The sequence below is a fragment of the Solanum stenotomum genome, chromosome 2 (assembly GCF_019186545.1).
Source record: "Solanum stenotomum isolate F172 chromosome 2, ASM1918654v1, whole genome shotgun sequence".
In the NCBI taxonomy this organism is placed as follows: domain Eukaryota; kingdom Viridiplantae; phylum Streptophyta; class Magnoliopsida; order Solanales; family Solanaceae; genus Solanum; species Solanum stenotomum.
The window spans coordinates 37,573,936-37,594,619 of NC_064283.1; the positions used below are offsets into that span (position 1 = coordinate 37,573,936).

General features: G+C 35.9%; 3 protein-coding genes across 4 annotated transcripts in view; 1 reads left to right on the forward strand and 2 right to left on the reverse strand.

Moving 5' to 3' along the window:
* Positions 1–20,684, reverse strand: part of LOC125854930 (uncharacterized) — a 632,422-nt gene that overhangs the window by 371,946 nt on the left and 239,792 nt on the right. The gene's annotated exons all lie outside the window — the stretch shown is intronic.
* LOC125854934 (OVARIAN TUMOR DOMAIN-containing deubiquitinating enzyme 1) overlaps positions 1–20,684 on the forward strand; it is a 1,192,864-nt gene that overhangs the window by 252,582 nt on the left and 919,598 nt on the right. The gene's annotated exons all lie outside the window — the stretch shown is intronic.
* LOC125854925 (uncharacterized) lies at positions 1,103–20,073 on the reverse strand. The gene is made up of 12 exons (XM_049534531.1): positions 19,776–20,073; positions 18,450–18,557; positions 16,059–16,145; positions 15,231–15,284; positions 14,892–15,037; positions 14,550–14,700; positions 14,328–14,465; positions 3,412–3,483; positions 3,251–3,324; positions 2,882–3,023; positions 2,168–2,246; positions 1,103–1,384 (listed from the first exon to the last, which is right to left on the reverse strand). The coding sequence occupies exons 1-12, from the start codon at positions 19,923–19,925 to the stop codon at positions 1,287–1,289; spliced, it is 1,299 nt and encodes a 432-aa protein (XP_049390488.1). The 5' UTR covers positions 19,926–20,073; the 3' UTR covers positions 1,103–1,286.

Genomic DNA, 20,684 nt, shown 5'->3' on the forward strand with positions numbered 1-20,684 from the left:
TAATTTTCAATGCAACATCTATTTTTTCAAATATAAATGCAAGGTCAAACAATTCCAAATGTTGGATTGTATCTACCATAATGTGTTCTCGCATGACCAACTATATAGCACTTCTAAGAATGGTCACGACGAAAGTATTGGTTTATGACAGAACAATCACATCAAAAGACAGGGACAACATACACAAGAAATATTGTCGTATTAGGTGAGATACGATTGATAACATTTTGAAAGTAATGAACCTGCAGAAAACATAAACATTACGTGAAGCTAATGAAACTTTCATTAATTTTATCCATAGGTTCAGCTAATAAAACTTTCATTAGTTTTACTCATAGGTTCAATTGGATAAGAGACGAGATGACCATCACCATGCAAATTTCAAACAAGACATGTAAACTTAGTAAATAATAAGTATGATGCAAATGACTTCGTCCTATTGAAAGGTAACCTCTATTTTATGACTAGTCATTAGTAAAGTTTCAAGAAAATGATGTTAAATATAGGAATCCAAAGACCTTTTTTTATATATATTTAAAATCTCATCCAAAAATTTAAACAAAACGAACTAAATATAATAATCAAAATAACTAAAAATGTATTGACCAAGCACAAAAAAGAATTTGCCCAAATTTTAGATGTAAAAATCCGGTGCTATATGTCATCAATGTATAGTTCAATCTTCACCAATAGTGTAGAACTTAGAATTGATGGAAAGACCTCTTTTGTATATTTAAAATCTCATTCAAAGAAAATAATCGAAACAACCAAAAAAATAAACGTTGAGTAAGCACAAAAAGGACCCGACCCAAATACTAAATCTAAAAATCTAACATTGTATTGATCAGTCATCTCCAATAGTCTATAACTCTGATGAAATGTTGTTGGAGGTATATCAGCAATACCTCAACTTGCTCCACAAGTTTTGGCTATTAAATTTTGATTTCCAACATCGCCTCATCATGCTGTCTTTCATTCTATTATTGTTTTTTTTCTAATTGAATTGGAATTGAGTGCACAACCAAAATTTCTCCAGCAATTTTCACGCATCTCTAATGACGATGATCAAAACATTATTCCATTTTTAAGACTTTATAGAAACGAATGGCTGGCTGGCTAACTGTGAAATAAACTTTATAACGATAACTTTTATGAACCAAGGATACAATGACCCACAATTGGGTGCTAACTACTTGGAAGAACGGAATCACAAATCAAAACACATGTACACATGCTACATCAAAGAAAACTTTATCCAAGGAATGGGGTGAGGTGAATGAGACAATCTACTCCAATGTCTTCAGAAGCCTAAACAGACCAGCAGCCTCTCTAATCCTTGAGAACTCGATGCAAAATGCTTGTACTTCTATGAACAGATCTTGGACTGCAACAAACAACACACAAATGAAGTGCTCAACCAAACATTAAGAAGGTATCTGATGGACCAGAATTCAGTGAGAGAAGCAAACATTAACCCAAGCATAAAGGTATCGTTTGGTTTCAAGACAAGTTATGATGGGATAATTTCATAGTATATGTTTGGTTTGTTGTATTAAAAATAATATGCATTGCATAATTTCTAAGAATAAGTTGTTTCTTTACAAAAATACCCTCCATAAATGTAAAAGATGTGAAAAGTGATGTACAAAAAGGATTTGAGGGGGTATTTGTCATTTTAACTATTTTATCCCAGGCCTAATTATTAGTCCTGGGATAAGTTATCCGAGTACCAATTATTAATCCTGGAATAACTTGCTCTGGGATAAAATAGTTAAAATGATAAAAATACCCCTTCAAACCCTTTATGTACATCACTTTTCACATCCTTTACACTTATGGAGGATATAATTGTAAACAAACAACTTATCCCAATACTAATTATTAATCCTGGGATAAGTTATCCGAAACTTTGTAACCAACCAAGGTATTAAGGGGTACTAAAAATTTATCCCAGGATTATATCTTTATCCATCACACTAAAGTGTCCTAAAGGCTGGTTTGATGCAACTAGCCTCTCACAATTATTATCCCAGTCATCCTCTGTTGCAACCCCATAGATCACGCCCCAGAGTTGAGTTCTCAAACTACTCAATATAAACTGTATGCAATATATGTAGTTTTTCTATCTATTTATTATATCACTAAAGTAATGATAATAGACACTTACCATTAATGATCTTATTCCGGATCAAGCTCTGTAGGAAAACACAGACCAGTCTTACTAGTCTGTTTTGCATATATCTATCCTGAAATTTTGGAAAAGAATGATGTAATCACACAAACCATGAGAATAACATCATAGATTCTAGGAACACTAATTATGCTAGTAAAAGGAAATCAATGTGTGTATGTCACGGGTCCTCTCCTTCCTACATTAGAAGAAATATATGTAGGTAAACTGAAATCTGAACAGAGGCAATGAGATCATGTCTGTCTCTTCCCCTCTTACATCTCCCATGTATACACTAGAGCCACTGCCACCAACTAATATATGACAGAGAAGAATAGAGTAAAACAGATTCACATCCCTTTTGCTATGATACTAAACATCAGTTCACTGACTTCACCTCTTCACCAGCTATAACAAAAATAACTACATGATCGAAACAGAATGAGACACAAAGGTCATTACAATCTTTTGAAGCAGGATAGTTGCAGTCAAAGCTTACACTGTTTACCCACATTGGCAGTAGTTCACCCCTTAAACATGTTTTATGATAAAGAAAGTCTGCAAAGAACCTATAGAAATACCAAGTTTTTGTCTACTAAAACACCAATCAAATGACCTATAGAATCACACTCTAAATGACCTAACAATTGCCAATCAAATAAATTAAGTGAAGGTTCAATTAATAAGGAAGAAGTTAAGCAGATAGAGGACCTTGATGTTCTCGCAGGAAGATATACAATTGGTGATGTACATATGTATGAATTCAGTTGGCAATTCAACTGCTTGAGTGAGCCTGTTAACAACTTCCATAGAATGAAGACTCATCTCCATATTAACAAGAACTGTAAAATATCTGCAACCACAAATAAACTGCAGAATCTCAGAACATGTGAAGTTTGGTGCTCGCACATCCAAACAAAATACAGAGTGCTAGCTCAGCAACTTCCAACAAAAAGTTCAAATAAACCACCCAATTGACACTTATAATATATGAACTAGTATATGGGGCTTTGAAATCGTGATCAAAAGGGTATCAGGTATGCAAATCAATGAACAAGGGAACAAGGAACAAAGGCATACTCTGCAATCTCTGGTGAATTGACCAGTTTAACCAGAACTTCAACTGCAATAACAGGATTGTTCTCCACAAGTTCCTGAAAAATATACATAATTCTTCTGAATCAAGCACAGCCACTAGTTATTAGTCACTCACAATACATTTAAGGTTGCAGAGTTCATACTGGCAGTTTCCTTGGTGTCAACCCACAATGGTAGACAAGTTTTGGATCATTCGCCAACTCCAATAGTACTTGCTGGTTAAGAGAACAAGAAACAATTTCAAAAAATGCCTAATGGATGCAATACAAGTCTCAACAAATGTGCATGAAAAAGAATTCTGCACCTAATGAGCTTTTTCACGATCATTACTCTCTTGATAGACATAACAAAACAAAGAACTTCCTATGCTAAACCAAAACTTCCCATAAAGAATTATTTTGAACAAGGAATGAACAACTTCCATGTAACGAAAAGATCTGAAAGAATACTATCTGACCAGCTGGGTGCAGAGCTTCTTCATTCTATCAAGAAAATTGATTCAAGCAGTGAGCGACTACCAAACAACAACAGCAAATCTATGGCAAAGTGCATCCAGTTTCTAACCAAACATGGTAACCTAGGGCTAGAATAAGGCAACATGAAAAGTGATCAAGTTGAGCCTAGATTTCAGTCGGAGAGCGTAAAGGAAAACCTTTCATTGTTGGTAACAAATTCAACAATATCACTGAGGAGATATCACATGCGGTTATATGATAATATTGAGTTATATCATTGTCCCATGTGGTATATAGGACTTCCAAAGTACTTTAAAAGTTTTTGGTTGGTGGCTCAAATTCTTCTGCACGATATCGAAGAAGACAATTGGTAAGCTCATTCTCACTCATAAGTTCACCATGTACTGTCAACAATTACACCTCAACTGCAAACAAAATGGGGTCAGCAACATGAATCCTCACCAACAATGTTGCTCCATTTAAGTTCATCTTAGGCTAATATCATACAAAGTAAAAATAAATGACAATGTCACTCCCCAAAAAAAGTTAAACGAGTGAGAGGATGTTAAGCCATATGGTTGTTCCACATGGAATTTATAAGATTTTCCAGGAGTTAATAAAGGTTTTAGGCTTACTCCACAAATTGTCTTAAAAGTTTTAGTTGCATGTTTAAATTCGTTCACAAGTACAAATAAGTGGCAAGGAGGAGAAACTTCATTAGCTACAAAGTTAGTAGAAGATTGATCCCTTTTTTTGCTGACCGAGAAATCCGTCTGGAGCAGACATTTTGAGTCAACAACCTTCAAAACTCGGGGATGATGAGTATGCCCCCTACACTTCTCCACTAATATACCATAGTTCACCTAGGGGCCAATTGGTAGAGGATTATTAATCCTATTCTAACATACTTTATCTAGCGTAAGAAGGAACTTAAAACTTATCCAGAAAATAGACTTCCTCTATTATTTTCACAACTATATTTAAAAAATGTCACAAACACCACACCCACACCTTCATCTTCCTTTCCTTTCTTTTACAATGGCCAACACCACCCACCATCATCTATATTCCCCTTTATCCAAACCTTTTTTAGATCTAAAGGATAGATTTCTTCAAAGCTCAAGTTGCTTCATCTTCCCTTCTTCGCAATGTCATCCACTGCTCTCGTTTTTTTTGTATTTTTGATGAAGTGATTTCAATAGAAAAAAGCATCAAGAAGATTGAGTTGTGATAAGATATGTCATTGAATGTTACCTTAATCAAAAAAAAAAAAAAGATATGTCATTGAAGCTTACAAAAAGTTCTTGGCTTTTATACAACAAAAGCTGACTATGCCCAAAGCTAGGGAGCTAATAAGTCCAGAAACTGATCTGGACTATTAACTGAGTACAATCTAGACCATCAAAATAAACTAGCAATACATTTAACCTTTAAAGAGCCACAAGATATGTCATTGAAGCTTACAAAAAAGTTCTTGGCTTAATTAAAAAAAAAAAAAAGGATATGTCATTGAAGCTTTCAAAAATGTTCTTCGCTTTTATACAACAAAATCTGGCTATGCCCAAAGCTAGGGAGCTAGTAAGTCCAGAAACTGAATCTGGACTATTAACTGAGTACAATCTAGACCATCAAAATAAACTAGCACTACATTTAACCTTTAAAGAGCCACAAGATATGTCATTGAAGCTTACAAAAAAGTTCTTGGCTGAATCAAAAAAAAAAAAAAGGATATGTCATTGCAGCTTTCAAAAAAGTTCTTGGCTTTTATACAACAAAAGCTTATCAAGACTATGCCACCCAAAGCTAGGGAGTTAATAAGTCCAGAAACTGACCAAGACTATTAACTGAGTAAAATCTAGACCATCAAAATAAACTAGCAATACATTTAGCCTTTAAAGAGCCACAAGAGTAGAGACACCATCAAAACGTCTCCTGTTCCTTTAATGTTCAAATACTCCAAACGAAATGCAAGTCGGTATCATTCTCCAGATAGTCTTGATGGATTTATCAACTCCACAAACACCAGCACATATATGCTTCCCTAACTGATTGAGTGGCCTATTTTGAGGCCAAAAATGCACATGAGTATGCTCCAAATATCAGAGGCAACTTCACAATGTAGAAAAAAAGATGGCCAGGATTTTCAGTTTCCCTTTGACATATGTAGCAACTATTGAGTGGCTAAAACTGCTCTCTTCTAGTACACTCTCATCAAAAAAGTCACTACAATTTATCTTTTTCCAATTCGCAAATGTATTTGAAGCATTGCATCCAAAATATTGTATTGGAATCAATGATGACTCATTCATACTGGACATCAGTTCCCAAAACGAAGTTGCATGCCATTAGGCATGATCCAAATCCCTAACTCACAACATCAAGATCTGACCCAAACAAGGCAGTAAGTTAGTTCGTTCAGTCGGTGACTTTGCCTTTAGTCAAGTTCAACTAGAGAACAAAAACAGATAGCTTTGGTGGAGAACTGAGGCAATAAAATGACATCACAAGGAAATGAGAGTTCGGTGAGCAACAATCAGCCAATTGGTGATGACTCAACAGGGGGGAGGAGGGAAGAAGCTGGGAAAGACGGATTGCCTTTTTTTCTTTCATTCTGTCTTTTCCTCATCATTTCTATTTTATTCTGATTTTCATGTTATTTTTATGAAGTAAGATGGTTTCATTAAAAAGGCATGAAGAAGATGCAATAAGTATAAAAGATCTGTAGTAGTTAGCTTCGCTACGTAAGTGAACTATCTTAAGACCAAAGAGCTAATGAAGTCCAAAAAGATCACCAGTACTATTTACAAGGGTTATGATGTTCCAACAAAAGATGCTAACTAAACATCTAGCTTTCAAGGAGTATGTAGGAGTTGAGATTCCATTAAAACATCTGTGATTCCTCAGTCTGAGAACACCAAAAAACAGTTGATGAGATCATTTTCCAGATCCTTTTGATGGCCTTATCAACTCTCCAGAAACACTAGCACTCTGAAGCTTCTTTGATAGTTTTGGCATAATCCAACTCGGTCCAAAAACTGAATGGAAAATGCTCCAAAGGTTTGTTGCAACTGTGCAGTGAAGGAAAAGGTAACTAATGCTCTCGGAGCTTTACAGGCAAGTGCAACATCTGTTAACAAGCTGAAAGTTTCTACTACCAAGGTTATCTTGTGTCAAACATGCACAATCTCATGCTATCCAGGTAAAGTAATTATCTTGATAGGTAATCTAGTCCCCGCACACATGCTTCCAAGGCCATCCTCTACCCATTCTATGCATAAATGTGGTTTTAGGCTACTCTGATTGTGATCTTGCCCTATCTAGATATAGTTCTTCTAGGTTGCAACCTTCAAGAGAAGCAAGGAGGGTTAGTAAATCACCGATTTCTCAATCTTGCAAATTCCCCCTGAAGGGAGATTTTCCAAGTAATGCCGCCTTCCCAGTTTTGAGCAACAGTGAAGTCTAGATTGCAGGAAATGTATCCATCTGTAAGGAATTCCCAAGCCAACAATCCTCCCAGAATTTACCATGGGAGCCGTTCCAAACTTTATAAGTATTTCTGAAAAGATTCACTTCCAATGCTTGCTAATAATTTTCCAAGGACAAACACCATGATGGATTGTGATTTTTTTTAACACCAGTGATTGTGAACTCCATATTTAGCATTGATGACTTCCTTGCAAAAGCCAGGCTTCTCCCGCTGGTATCTCCATAACCATTTTATAAGCATGCTATTATGGTGGGACTTCAAATCACTAATACCCAATCCACCTTGAGAATTTAGTCAAGTGACTTTGGACCAATTTACCAAGTGAATTTGTGACTTAATGTTTCCTACCCGACAAACTGTTTTCCTATATCTGTCCAGCTACTTAAGAACTGAATTTAGAATGGTAAATAATGGCGTGTAATAGGTTGATATGATGTCTAGCACACTATAAAAAAATTCTGATTATAATATTTTTTTTAGTTGCAACAATCATAGCGAGCACTTCATAAGAGTGATTAACACTAACTTTGGCCACATCAAAATCATCACGACCACATAAGCATGGCTAAGCATCAGAGAGGTTTATTAAGTCATTCCGTCAGGTAAAGATACTTAAATAGGAAAACCAGGAACTTAGGAGCTGGTTTTAAAATCAGGACAATTGCAGATGTTAATTTAAGTATTAAGACGAATTAATTTAGGGGTATGGATCCCGCAAGTATATGATATTGAAACAGTGTATGTTGATGGTCAGGTGCCTCTCAATTTACAATTAAACTGAACGAGCATGGATAAAACTGTTCATGTTGTGTTACATTCCAGAGAAAATACTATAGGCGACCAGCAGCGAGAACAGTTGACAGTGGAAATGGACAAAGCAACTAGGTTCAGAACCATCTTTGATGGACTCGTTCGAGTGATTATGAGAATTCTGTAAGTTGTTAGCTCGAAGTTAGACGAGATGCACAAAATCTGGCCTGGACACCATGGTCATCGGGAAAAAAATTGACGAGCTGGATACACTTTCTCTCTAGGCAGAGACCAACACAACAATGAACATAAAAACATAGACTAGCCAGAAAATTGCCATTCCTCCTCAAGCCAATGTTATACATCTTTGAATTGATGATAAAAGAGTCATTGGAGATGAATTGCATGTTAATACAATTGCTGCAGACAAGGAGATAGCACACACATTTGGTAAGTTCCTAAAATTCAAATAGCCATTTAAGTGACAAGTATATACATGGAAGACAAGAAAATGTCAAGGACTCAGCAAAGGCAATGAAGACACAGGGACATGGTCCACAAGAATAATAGGCCTAAGGCAACCACACATGAAGGCTGGTCTAAGAAAGTGACTAAATATAAAGTGAAGTTGGAGAATTTCAGTTATAGGACCTTATACAAAATGAACCTCAACTCACCAAATATAAACTTATTCAGCTTTGTAGCAATTGAAGTTTTGGTCATCTCTTACAAAGAGGCTAAAATCTCAAATTGACCTACTTAAACGAGAGGAGAGCCAAATAGCAAAATTGATTTGGTACCACGGGCAAAACAAATTCAAGGGACCACTGCTCTTTAAATGGGGAGCTAAGCCTAAGAAACGAAGAATTGCTTAGAGGAAGTTCTCATTGAGATATGCAAAAGGTCCATTACTGGCATGGTCAGAGGACAAGGTCAACCACGTGTTTCAGACACACACACCTAATGGAGATGGAGACATCATGTTGACTTTGAAAATCATATATTCAGCCAGCATCTGGATGCTAACTTTGAAGGCTTTTGAGGATGGTATTGGTTAGTGTCACACATTTTGGTAATGGTCAGTGTCCCACGTTGGTTGAAGGAATGAATTGTTGTTTCCTTTTCTGGTATTGGGTGACAATCCGCAGGAATCAACAGAAAAGGCAAATCCCCGCCTAATCAGTGGAACATTGTTCACCGGGATAGAAGGCCGGTCCCAACCAGTCTACAAAATGGGGTAGTGTTCAGCCTTGGTGCCCTCACCTCACGAGCTATACTTTTGAGGTTGAGTTATGCCTAAATCCTTTTTCCAAATAGAGGACAAAGCACGAAATTCTTTATTATAAGATTAATAAGTGTCACCAAGAGGCCAAAGGCATCCAGGTTATGGTGGGATATCTTTAGATGGTTTTGGCGTTTCTTGGATAATAATGCCAAGATGTGAGAAGGAGGTGATGTTCTGTTGGAAGAATGGCACTGGGAGAAGAAGGCATAAAGCTATTTAACTATCCTAACTCAGTGTTGTGGAGAAAAAGAAGCGGGAAAAAAGCGACAAGGGTTTGCTTCACCGAAGCGAGAAGTGTGAAGCGAAGCGCTCACTTTTTTCAACTAAAGCGCTATTTAGTACAAAAACAAAAAATATCAAATATGCAATATAAATAACCAAGAACTCAATAGAAATGACATATTTGGCAAATTTTTCAATTCTTACATTAAAAAGTAAATATAATTTACTTCCCAAAAAAAAAAGGGAACAGGGAAAACAGAGACAGAACAGTAAAAAACATTATAAAGTAGAGGGAAAATTGCAGAATATGGACAAAACAAAGCATAACAGAGAAAGCAATACAAAGCAGAGAAAAAAATTGCAAAACTGAAAGAAAAAAAAATAGAGAAGATTATATTGCAAAACAGGGAAAGCTGCAGACTACAAATTGAAAAAAAAAAACTGTAGCCAGAGAAAAGAAGAAGATATGAACTGAACTTGCAGTCGCTTGAAAGAGTGTCACAACAAGATAAGTGAAATAGAGGGAAATGTTTGGAAAGAAGGCGCGAAGTGTTTTTACGAAATAAAAAATAAGCAAGTTACTGTCAACCTAGCTTAAGCAGAAAAGCGAGCTTTTTCTCGCTTTTACTGAAGTCTCGCTTCTCGCTTCTGGGACTGAAGCGCTCGCTTTTTTACCATAGCTTTGCTTCACTGCAAAAAAAGTGATACAGCTTCGCTTTGCTTTGCTTCTCGATTTAAGCAACGAAGCGCGCGCTTTTAATAACACTGTCCTAAGTAGTTCCATGTGTTCCTTTGAAGCTTCAACAAAATACTGAAACCAACCACTTTAGGACTTTTAAGGCTAGTTTTAACTCACCTCATTAAATTCTGACCGCGCTCAACCCAATCATACCAAGTTTCTGCACCATAATTAACCTAGTAATATCGTAAGACTTTATCCAATATTAAAGGACTGATGCTCTAATGAGGAACTTCTACTGAAAGGGTAATGAAGACAAGAAGAAGATTCATCTAGTCAAGTGGGAGGAGCTCACAATGAGCAAGAAAGAAGGAGGTGTGAGCATTAGAGACGTGAAGATGAAGAACAAAAGTTTGATGATGAAATGGTTATGGAAACTGGCAACAACCGACAATTTTCTATGGAAGGAGGTCATCATTACCCAGTATAAAATGGAGAATAAATGGACAACAAATGTTGTGAACACACGATAAGGTTGTAGTGTTTGGAGATCCATCAGGAACTTTTAGCCACTAGTTTTAACCAATCTAGTTTAAAGTTGGAAATGGCCTGAAGAATTCATTTTGGAATAATAAATGGATTGGACATGAACCCTTGAAACAGCTCTGCCCAGATCTTTACACCTTATGCCAACAAAAACAAGATACTGTGGTTGACATGTGAACAAGACAAGGATTGAATCTACACCTTAGAGGACATTTGAATTGGGAAATGGAAAGAATAGTAGCTACACCTTAGAGGACATTTGAATTGGAAAATAGAAAGAATAGTAGCCTTCTATACCAGTTGCACAATTCAACAACTTATCAACAAAGGGGCATTCAGTGTCAATTCTGCATATAAGGATCTAAACTTCTCAAACAATCAGGAGGAAGGGTGGCCATGGAAGATGATATGAAGAGTGAAAGTGTCTCACAATGTGAACTACTTTTCTTTATTTCTGGCTAAGAAAATAGCATTGACACGTGAAAAAAAAGAGCTTCCAACAAAAAAGGAGGTATTGTTGGAACAGAGATGGTAATGCAATAAAAAAGGAGGAAAGATGGAAGATTGTCCCAGCATGTATCAAGTGGTCAATATGGAGGGAAAGAAATGAGAGATGATTTGAGGATAAGCAGAGCAAAATTCAGAAATTTAAGATGAATTGTTTTTCTCTTTACTATTTTTGAATTAAATAGGACTTGATAGGTGAAGATATTTTTGATGTTTTAGACTATTTGTAAGCAAAGTAACAATTAGGAGATCTCGATGTAAGTTGTAATACTTTTGAAGGGGGTCTACACTCTTTGATGCAGCATACCTGTGGCTATATAGTTTAGCAGTTACCATTCTCAAAAAATAGTGTCGTATGGTGGAAGAAGAGATTAATGCCCGAATGATTCCAAGTATTGCAACTATTAGGTGACCATAATTGAAAACCAAAAGGATGTAAGATAGGGCCCACCAAATCACCCCACTCCCCCCCACCCCCACCCCACCCCGAAAATTCCACCTTATTTACTTTAGTTAGATCACTTTAAAGCGTATTGAACAAAGTGATGGCAGTCTTATAGCCTGTTTGGATTAGCTTTTGGCTTATAAACAAAAGTGATAAGTTAGAAATCCTAACTTACGGCTTTTGCCTTATTTTTATCATTTTAGCTTAAAATCAAGTGGTTTCAAGCACTTTTTAATTTACCCAAACACTAAAAAAGTCCTTAAAAGCTATTTTGGCTTAAAAGCACTTCAAATAGGTCAATCAAAATAGGCTCTTTCCTGCACCTAGCGATTTACTAGCATATTAAATTTAGTATGACTAGACCCATTGATAAATTCAAGGGGATGGCAGCCGCCTCTTCTAGGCTATAATATAAAGGGGAGCTTTCTTCTTCATTATCCAACTTTGAATTAATATTAATATTAATAATAGTAGCCTACCCTTTGATATTCTCTTTAGGGTTTCGCCCTTTTTGTTCTACCTTGAACCATAGCTTGCATTTCTTCAATGGTAAGATTCCTTGTTTGTGCTCCTTCCCTCTTATTCTTCATCTTCTTAACTGAATCACTGCTGCTTTTAATATTTAACAAGGTTTCAAATATCAAATACTTGAGCTTGTGTTCTTCTCATTCAAGAATCAATTCTTCTCTTTCTAACTTCTAAGTTAAAGTCTATCGCTACAGTGTAATTATCAAGTGGTATCAGAGCTTTGAATGGTTTGGTATTCTTATACTTGCCCGATCTATTGATTTGAACCATAAAAAAGACTAAAAAAACTGCTACAATAACTAGGTATTGTAGCAATCTGCAAATCTTATTGTTTTGGGGCTTTTCATGTTGGGCTTTTCAAACTCGAACAGTATCCATTTCCCATCTCATGTTCAACCCATGTGTTTGCTTCCTCAATCTATAAGAGTCATCTTCTGATTTCTGATAGAGTTGGTGTCTCACCTCTAGCCTCAAAGATACCCACCAAGCTCCTCTTTAACACTTCGCTACACTCCTTTGGGCTGTAACTAATGCATATTCTATCCCCCTTCTTTATTACCCTCTCTACTACTGATTCTTTACACTCTTTATTAGCCCATTCATTGCTCTCAAGTATCTCAGCATAAGGAACGTTTCTGTCCACCAACCTGTGTTCCCCAAAGTTAACGACATTCCTGTGGGGCACTATTGATGTATCTCCCCACCTTTTCCCCAATATTCATCCACACTGAGTTATGCTCCAGGTGCTTTTTTTGTGAAATAGAAACAGAGACAACAAACCATCTCTTCCTCCATTGCAGAGTGACACAGAAATTGTGGCAGGTCTTTTTGAATTTGAGGGGAATCAGCTGGTCCATGCCAAGACACACCTCAGATTTTCTAGCATGCTGGAATAGAGAAGGGAATACATCATGTCACAAGGAGAGATGGAAGATTGTCCCTGCTTGCATCTGTTGGACAATATGCAAGGAAAGGAACCAGAGATGCTTCGAAAACAAGAGCATCCCTTTCCAGAGTTTGAAGTTTAACTGTCTTATAACCCTTTATTTTTGGTGTAATCATGTCCTCCCCAAAGAGATGGAGGCTATGCTATTACTGACTTTTTAGATAGTTTAGGAGGGGTATAAATGATAGATCTTTTGGTTTTGCTTACTGTATACTCCTGTTGTAATTACTACTGAAATACACCATTGGTGTATTGTTGTCTATAAAATGTTAACTTTCTCAAAAAAAAAAATCCACCCTGAGTTAAACGAAACTCAGGAATAATAATAACTGCCCTCCTTCTGCCTCTCAAATTTATCAGACTGATGTGACGACCATATTAATTATAGTTCCTAAAGCAGAACACTTCTAAGAAAACATATTTTCTTCTTCCACCGCTTCACCATATTCCCCTTTGTCTGGGATGCTTCACGCAAGACCTGAGCAATCCATTCCAGAGTTTTCGCATTAAACACTGTTCTCGTAATGGAATTTCTGCTTCTTTCTAATTTCTATCCAGTCGTATCATTTCCCCACCTGTCCAGATGTTTTCTTGATATTATAGGCCTTGACCTACAGCAAAATAAATGCTATCTTCCATTTTTTGCTCTCTGGTGTAGAATGGAGTATGTAAACTCTATTAGACTTCGTTAGTTCCTTATAGAAATAGTGCCAGGCTTTTATCAAATTAAATTTACATTGGTTATTAAAAAAAAAAAAAAAAGTACTATCCATCCTGCTTTGATCTACTATTGCCCTGAGTTGACAATGTTCATAGTTGGCATGGTCAAATTGCAAAAACAAAATAGGTCTAGATACCATTCAACAAGGTATGTAGTTGAACCTCCAAATCTTTCTTCTTCTTTTTTGTGGAAATTTAGAACCATAAAACCAAGGTGGTTTAATAAGTACAAATAAGCAAACTTGACCTTCTCCAGATAACCAGTTCCACCTAGTCACTTTTCTCATTGGTATGCAACCCTACGTTTTTCTCACGAAGGTCAAACATGGTAATATCCACAAGGAATGGCCACAGAAATCCAAGAAAAAAAGACAATGCTCGACTTACTTATCAGGGAAAAAGCATTTATTTTGTGAATCACCTCATGTAAATAATAATAAAACTTAAACAAGCCCGCATTTAACAATATCCAACAGGAAGCATATGCACCTCTTGTTGAGCAGGTACAAGTGGACCTTTTAGAGCTTTTGCAATCAAATCCCTGACAGCTGCTCCTCTGCTAGTATCGGCACACATTCCATGATCCCATAGAAGCTCATAATTGTAATCGGGGTTTAGCCACACTAGCTGCACCAAATATGAGGGTATATCTAACAGAACTCCAGAAATTGATCAACTTATTCCCTGGACATAAGCACACGTAGTCCTTACCTCTCCATCCAATACAGGAAGCCTGGGAGGATGAGGCCTTATCCATTGAGGTCCTAATCCTTCCAATGACAAATTTGATAACAATCCAGTTATCGTCTCATCAACATCCCCAGATCCAATTTTAGGTTTAGATCCAGGGAGAAGATCAAACCTGAAATTACCCAAAGCTAAATATTACACAATGTCCAAGAATAAGAAAGAATAAGAAAGCAATGATGACAGATGACAAATTTCTCCAACTGTGGTTCTGTGAAGGGGAAACTAAGAAAAGTAGGGGGGGGGGGGGGGGGGGGGNGGGGGGATCTAAACAGAATACCAAGAAATAAAAGTGAGGAACTATACTCTAATGAATTGCTGTCACAGCCACGAGGTACATCAGGGTCTGGAATGCTATTTTTCACAGAATTGTTCCCAATGAAGCATTGAAACTGTTCTGGTAGAGCTTTACTGCCATACTGCTGTTGCAACTGCTCTCGCTGTGGGAAAGACTGAGAAGTTGAAAATTGAGACCAAAGAGGGTAAGTTATATGCATATGTAACCACCAGTAATAAAAAAGAAGATATGAGACTATCAAGGCAATTTGCTGTTGATAGTTTTAAATTAATTGCACTACATATACCCATATTGTGGAGTCAAATTTCTTATAAGCACATGAATATTTTAGACGATTGGTCACTTACAAGTTGTGAAGTATCGAACATTTTCATGTAATCTGTTGCCGATTGTTTAAGAACCTGCAATGAGTCATTAATTCTGAAACGGTTCTAATATTGAATAACCTCAAAATAATCACTCGTGGTACTCAAGTTAAACACCAAGATATGTTAAAACATACATTATAAACCAAATAACACTAACCAAACTTGTAATATTTTTTTCCCTTTCTTTGTGCCCAGAAGTAAGTGGGACGGGGCATAAATTAATTCCTGAATTCTGACAAGCTTAAAATACAAAAGGTATGAAGAAAGAAAATTTATATAGACATAGCATATCCCAAGTGTCTTTTGCATATTAGAATCCAACTTCACTTCAATACTGCAGTACTTAGTTATTCTGTCCTTGTCCCCCTTTTGGATGATGAAACATATCAAGAACAAATGAAATATCTAGGTAGAACTTGCTCAGCAACAGAAAATTTCCTTCTGGAGATAAGAGCAGTGCAGCTGCTGAACTACATACAAGACCATGGCTCTATTTCCCCAACACAATAAACGCTAATTAGCAATCTATCATACAGGCAAAAACCACCATACCCAGGAAGTCCTGTGGCCGATTCTTAAGAAAAGGTATATGACCAAATCATAATAAATCGAAATAACTATTATATTCTCTTATGAATGAGGAAATTCATCATACAGACAACTACAGCCCTTAGGTTAAAATGATCTCACACAAAAATAACTCTACTATAAGCTTTAAACATCAGATATAGAAAATAATTAAAACCAGGGCTTTTAACCCTCTAAACAAGACCAATTGTACACACAACAGGGAAACAATAAGTAAACCTCTCTGCTACTGGTTGAGCAGGCTGGGCCTAACAACTGAAGAATAAAAGCCCTTTCACGTTGTTCAGCTCCTTCATCACAGGCTGCCTGCAAATAAGCAAAACAAAGAACCACAGTGAAAAAATCAATGGTCACTTAATCACAACTATCAAGGAATTCAACCAAGAATGTATCATGCAAATCATATATAGAGCTTATCACTTACAGGTGAAGAAAGTGATTTACTAACTTCATAGCTCTTGAAAGCTCATTAAAAATAAGTGTGGCTGGGAAGAGAGTAAATGAGATGGACAGTTCATGAACACTTACAAACGATCAGCTACCAAAGCAATACAATTCTGAATTCTCTCAGTATTCATCTACAGCTCATAGAAAAATAAATTGTGCCTCTTTCTTTTTTCTTTTTTTGTCTTTTTTGAGTCAGGAGCCTTACAATTTTCAGTCTTAACATTTAAAATTTACCCACAGATATAGCTAATACTACCCCTTCACTTGAAAATATTGACAAATTGCATGCACCTAAATATCCAAGTCATAATAAGAATTTTATACAGTCCAAAGCTGGTAAGGACAATCCGGAATCTGCTCAGCTTCATACCATATACCTCTCTTCGTTACCATCTAATCAGCAACTAAGCTTGATTACATCTAAGTTATAGATCCTGCTTTTTTTTTCAAGATAGTCATGAACTGATCCTGCTTGTACTGTGATGGCTCCATAACTGTCTTAATCTGCCACAGACATTTAGAGTCTGCATTTATGTGTTAAAAGAACATTGAAAGCTTCCCCAGTGCACACCCGAACAGTCTACATATGGATGCCCCTTAAAAAATTCTTTATACTCCCTAAAATTTAATGAAACATTTTACCCGTATACATAATATATGTTACATGTTTTACACTGCTGAGATGATTCTTGGGTTTCTTTTTTCCTTTTCTGGAAATGTGGTGTTCAAGACATCTTTCGCAATTTTACTGGATACCTGCTAGTTTCTACGTCCCAACAGCAGAGGTACATAACTATATATCCACTAAGATTCGAACCTGGGACCTCATGGTTCTCAACCCCTTCATTGACCATTAGACCAACACCCTTGGGTTGCATATTCTTGGGTTTTGTTAATAAATAAAATGACATTACCTTCTCGAAAATGTTGGGTTTTCTCCCTCACCTTCTTCAGTTAAACCTTGAAACAGCAATTTAGTACATATTGCCGGCTATCTTCTTTTGTTGGAAAATCATGCTATTGCTGACTTTCATAAGATTTAGACAGTTATAGGAGCCAAAAAAACTAGAGGCAAAAGGAAGATTATTATATTTAGATCAAGATCAGGCAAACTAGAGTCCAGAGTTGCAACAGATTTGCCTTCCAATTGCTCTCTATTTGCATCCTCACCAAATCAATTGTTGCACTTCATGTTGCTCGGACTCGGGTGCAGGTACCCGATACGAGTGCGGATCCATAGGTGGGGTGCTTCATCACATAAATTTTAGAATCCAGAGGTGTGAATCCGAGCGTGGTAGGGTGCTAGGATGCAACCAATAAATGTATATTACGACATATATAAGTATATATTTCAATTAATTAAAGTTATCAAACTAAAGCCAATCAAATTTAATTCTTTATAAACACCTAGTATTTATTCATAAGACATCTTGTGTAATAGCAAAGCACTCTCGCACTTTATATAACTCTCTTTCTCTTCACTGTCTATATGTGAGATAGAAACTCAAATATTAAACTAAATACCCAATGATCTATACTTATTTGCTACTCTTATAGATGTAGTCAAAGCACCCAAGATAATTTGACCAAATCTGGTATGGATCCAACACCCACACACAAATTCGACACGGGTGCAACAGAGATTTTTGAAAGGGTCCGAGCAACATAAGGCCTTCAATTCATTTTCTTCATGAATACCTTTCTGCCATCTCTTAGTCAGGTCTAACTTTGTAGCCCCATCACCTCCCTCAAGATATAACTAAGATTTAGGAAGACCTGCAACTACCCATTTTTTCAACTCAATACTTGTCGCAATTGTGTTGTACAAACCTCAGTTCATGGAAACTAAGGAAAATAGAAGAGAACAATTTCCAATAGAGGTATGCTTGATTTTATAATAAAGGAACCACAAGCAGGAACCAAGGATGCTGAAGGGTATTTGCATGAGACATTATATTGTTGGTAACAATGCAAAATCTAGCATGAGCACAAATCACATAAGAATCCACAAAAAAGGAGAAATTTCAGAAGAAATCTTTCAGAGAACATATGCAGCTAATATTGGAATTAATATATTTTGCATATTACAGGGCATCATCCCAATTTGCAGCACATAAAATGATAGCAAATGGAATCATAATGAACATTAAAAACAGCACTTACATTTACCAGCAACGAAATGAATGGATTTGAAGAAGGCTCTTGAGAGGAATAAACCTGCAGAAGAATTGCAAAAGCAACTAATCTCTGTGCTGGTTTAAGAAGTTTTTCCTGCAGAGAAGATGATATATTTAGTTTAATAGCTATAACTTGCAAAACTTGTCTTATCTACAAGATACAACGTGAGTAAAGGTCACCTAATCATTCAACTAAACAAACATTTGGAAACCTTCTAATATTCTACAATATATGAATCCATGAAGAACAGGTACAACTTCTAGGTGTCATTGAAAAGAATACAGTACAAAGGAAATACATAGTTTCTCAAGCAACTTTTAAATACCACTTACAAAAGGATAAGAGGAAGTATGTAGCTACTTTTCCTGAATGTGGAAAACAAGGACAATAGGAAATTCTATAACCCAGCCAAACCTCTGTGCTGGTTCCAATTTCAAAAGAACAGAAGACAGTTCCCTCCAACATGCAAAACTCTGATTGCAATTTCTTTTTTGTCCTTTCTTGTGACAACACTAGTGCACACCAGCTTGTGTGCACCTCAACTAATTCACCAGATACATGTTACCTCATGTTACCTCTGAGCGGCACAAATACCAGCTAACTCTACCCACCAAGACTTAATTTAACTCTATCCACAAACACTTAAACAGATGGGAGGAATTCATGTACTGTCACCTCTGGTGGGACTAGAAGGTTGTGTTGTTATTTAACTCTCAACCACAAGGCCACACTTGGGTTCTTGATGGCAATTTCTTCAAACAGCTAAATATTAAGATTGTGTACACAACACCCTAGCCAGCTAGATATTAAAATTCCTCAAATAAATCTAATAAAATTAGTTATTAGCAAATCTTGCAAGTGAACTTTCTAAATGCACTAATATCTTTTGCTTGAAAACTCAGTTCCTGCTAGAATAGCAGATCTTTTCAAAGCATATAGGAACATTTTGTTTGTTTCTTTTATTCATATTCCTTTGTGTTTCCTGAAAAAAAGCAGCTGGAATTTAGAAGTTACAATTGATAGTTGGAAATCTGCATTTCTTTGAAGTTCAAAAATTTAATGTCTCCAAATTCTTTGCTAGAATTGCTTAAATCATTAAATTAAAATGCTTTTCCTTGTGGAATAAAACCAGACTTCCAAATGAAGTTTATAAAATGTCAAAAAATAGTCACCACATACACGAACTAGAAAACCCTAAATGGAGAGGAAAAATCCTTGTGTCACATCACACAGCAATTGAAACCCTAAATTAATTTCAAAGGTACTGCTCTTCGGAAAGATAGAGATGGAGAAAGAGAGAGAGAGATTTACGTCAAGTATTAAGGCGAGAGAGATGCAGGCATAAAATTGTCGATGGGGAGGGAAACTGGAAGTGAAGTCGGCGACGATCTCATCGAACGGACGATGATCTCCGGCTTTGAGCAACGTCAACAGCATGTTCGATTCTTCTTTTCCTAACATCTTCTTCTTCTTCTCTCTCACTCAACTCCGCACTTGTTTCTTCTGTCTTTCAAAAACTCTGAGTTGTGTCAAAATAAACATTAACATTACAATGGAGATAACTTTGCAAAATATCACTTGCGCATATTTACTTTTTTTTTCAAATTCATTTTTTGGTCAAACTATCTAAAATTCAATTAAAGTATTACATCATTATGGGTTAATAATTTCTTTCTTGAGCAACTTTTATATATGGTAAACATAAAAATTATATTTGTATGTTATATTTATAGTTTGAATAATTGCGTTTCATAGCAAATTTTATGTTTGCTATGAAGCTTTTGATTTGTATAATTCGCTACAAACATCTAATTTTATACAAATTGTCCAGTTTTATATAAATTCGTTTATACATTATAATTTATATAATAAAATATGTATTTGTATAATTATAAGTGTATAGAACAAAAATATATGTATTTGTATTTGTATTTGTATATACACTTTTCTCTTGCTTTATACAAACAAAAACACATTTTATACCGAAATGTATAAAATGGCTAATTGTATATCAAATCAGATGGCAAAAAAAGGGATGTTTGCTGCGAATTACAATTAAAATAAATTATGGCTATAACATTTAATTTGAATTAATAGTTTGTTATTTCATACAATTTTCCCTTCTTTTATTCTATCTTGCACTAGTAATTACTTGCTTCAAAATGTCTCTAGTGTTACTTAATTAATTAGGTCAAAAATACATTTTTCTCGTACTATATT

What these genes read in the sequence shown, in the direction of transcription:
- LOC125854925 (XM_049534531.1), bottom strand. Translation starts at nt 19,925, where the DNA reads ATGTTAGGAAAAGAAGAATCGAACATGCTGTTGACGTTGCTCAAAGCC. An exon ending in CTCTCGCCTTAATACTTGAC is followed by an intron (nt 18,558 to 19,775) that starts GTAAATCTCTCT and finishes TCTTCTCTGCAG; the next exon opens with GAAAAACTTCTTAAACCAGC. An exon ending in TGACACCAAGGAAACTGCCA is followed by an intron (nt 3,325 to 3,411) that starts GTATGAACTCTG and finishes TATATTTTTCAG; the next exon opens with GAACTTGTGGAGAACAATCC.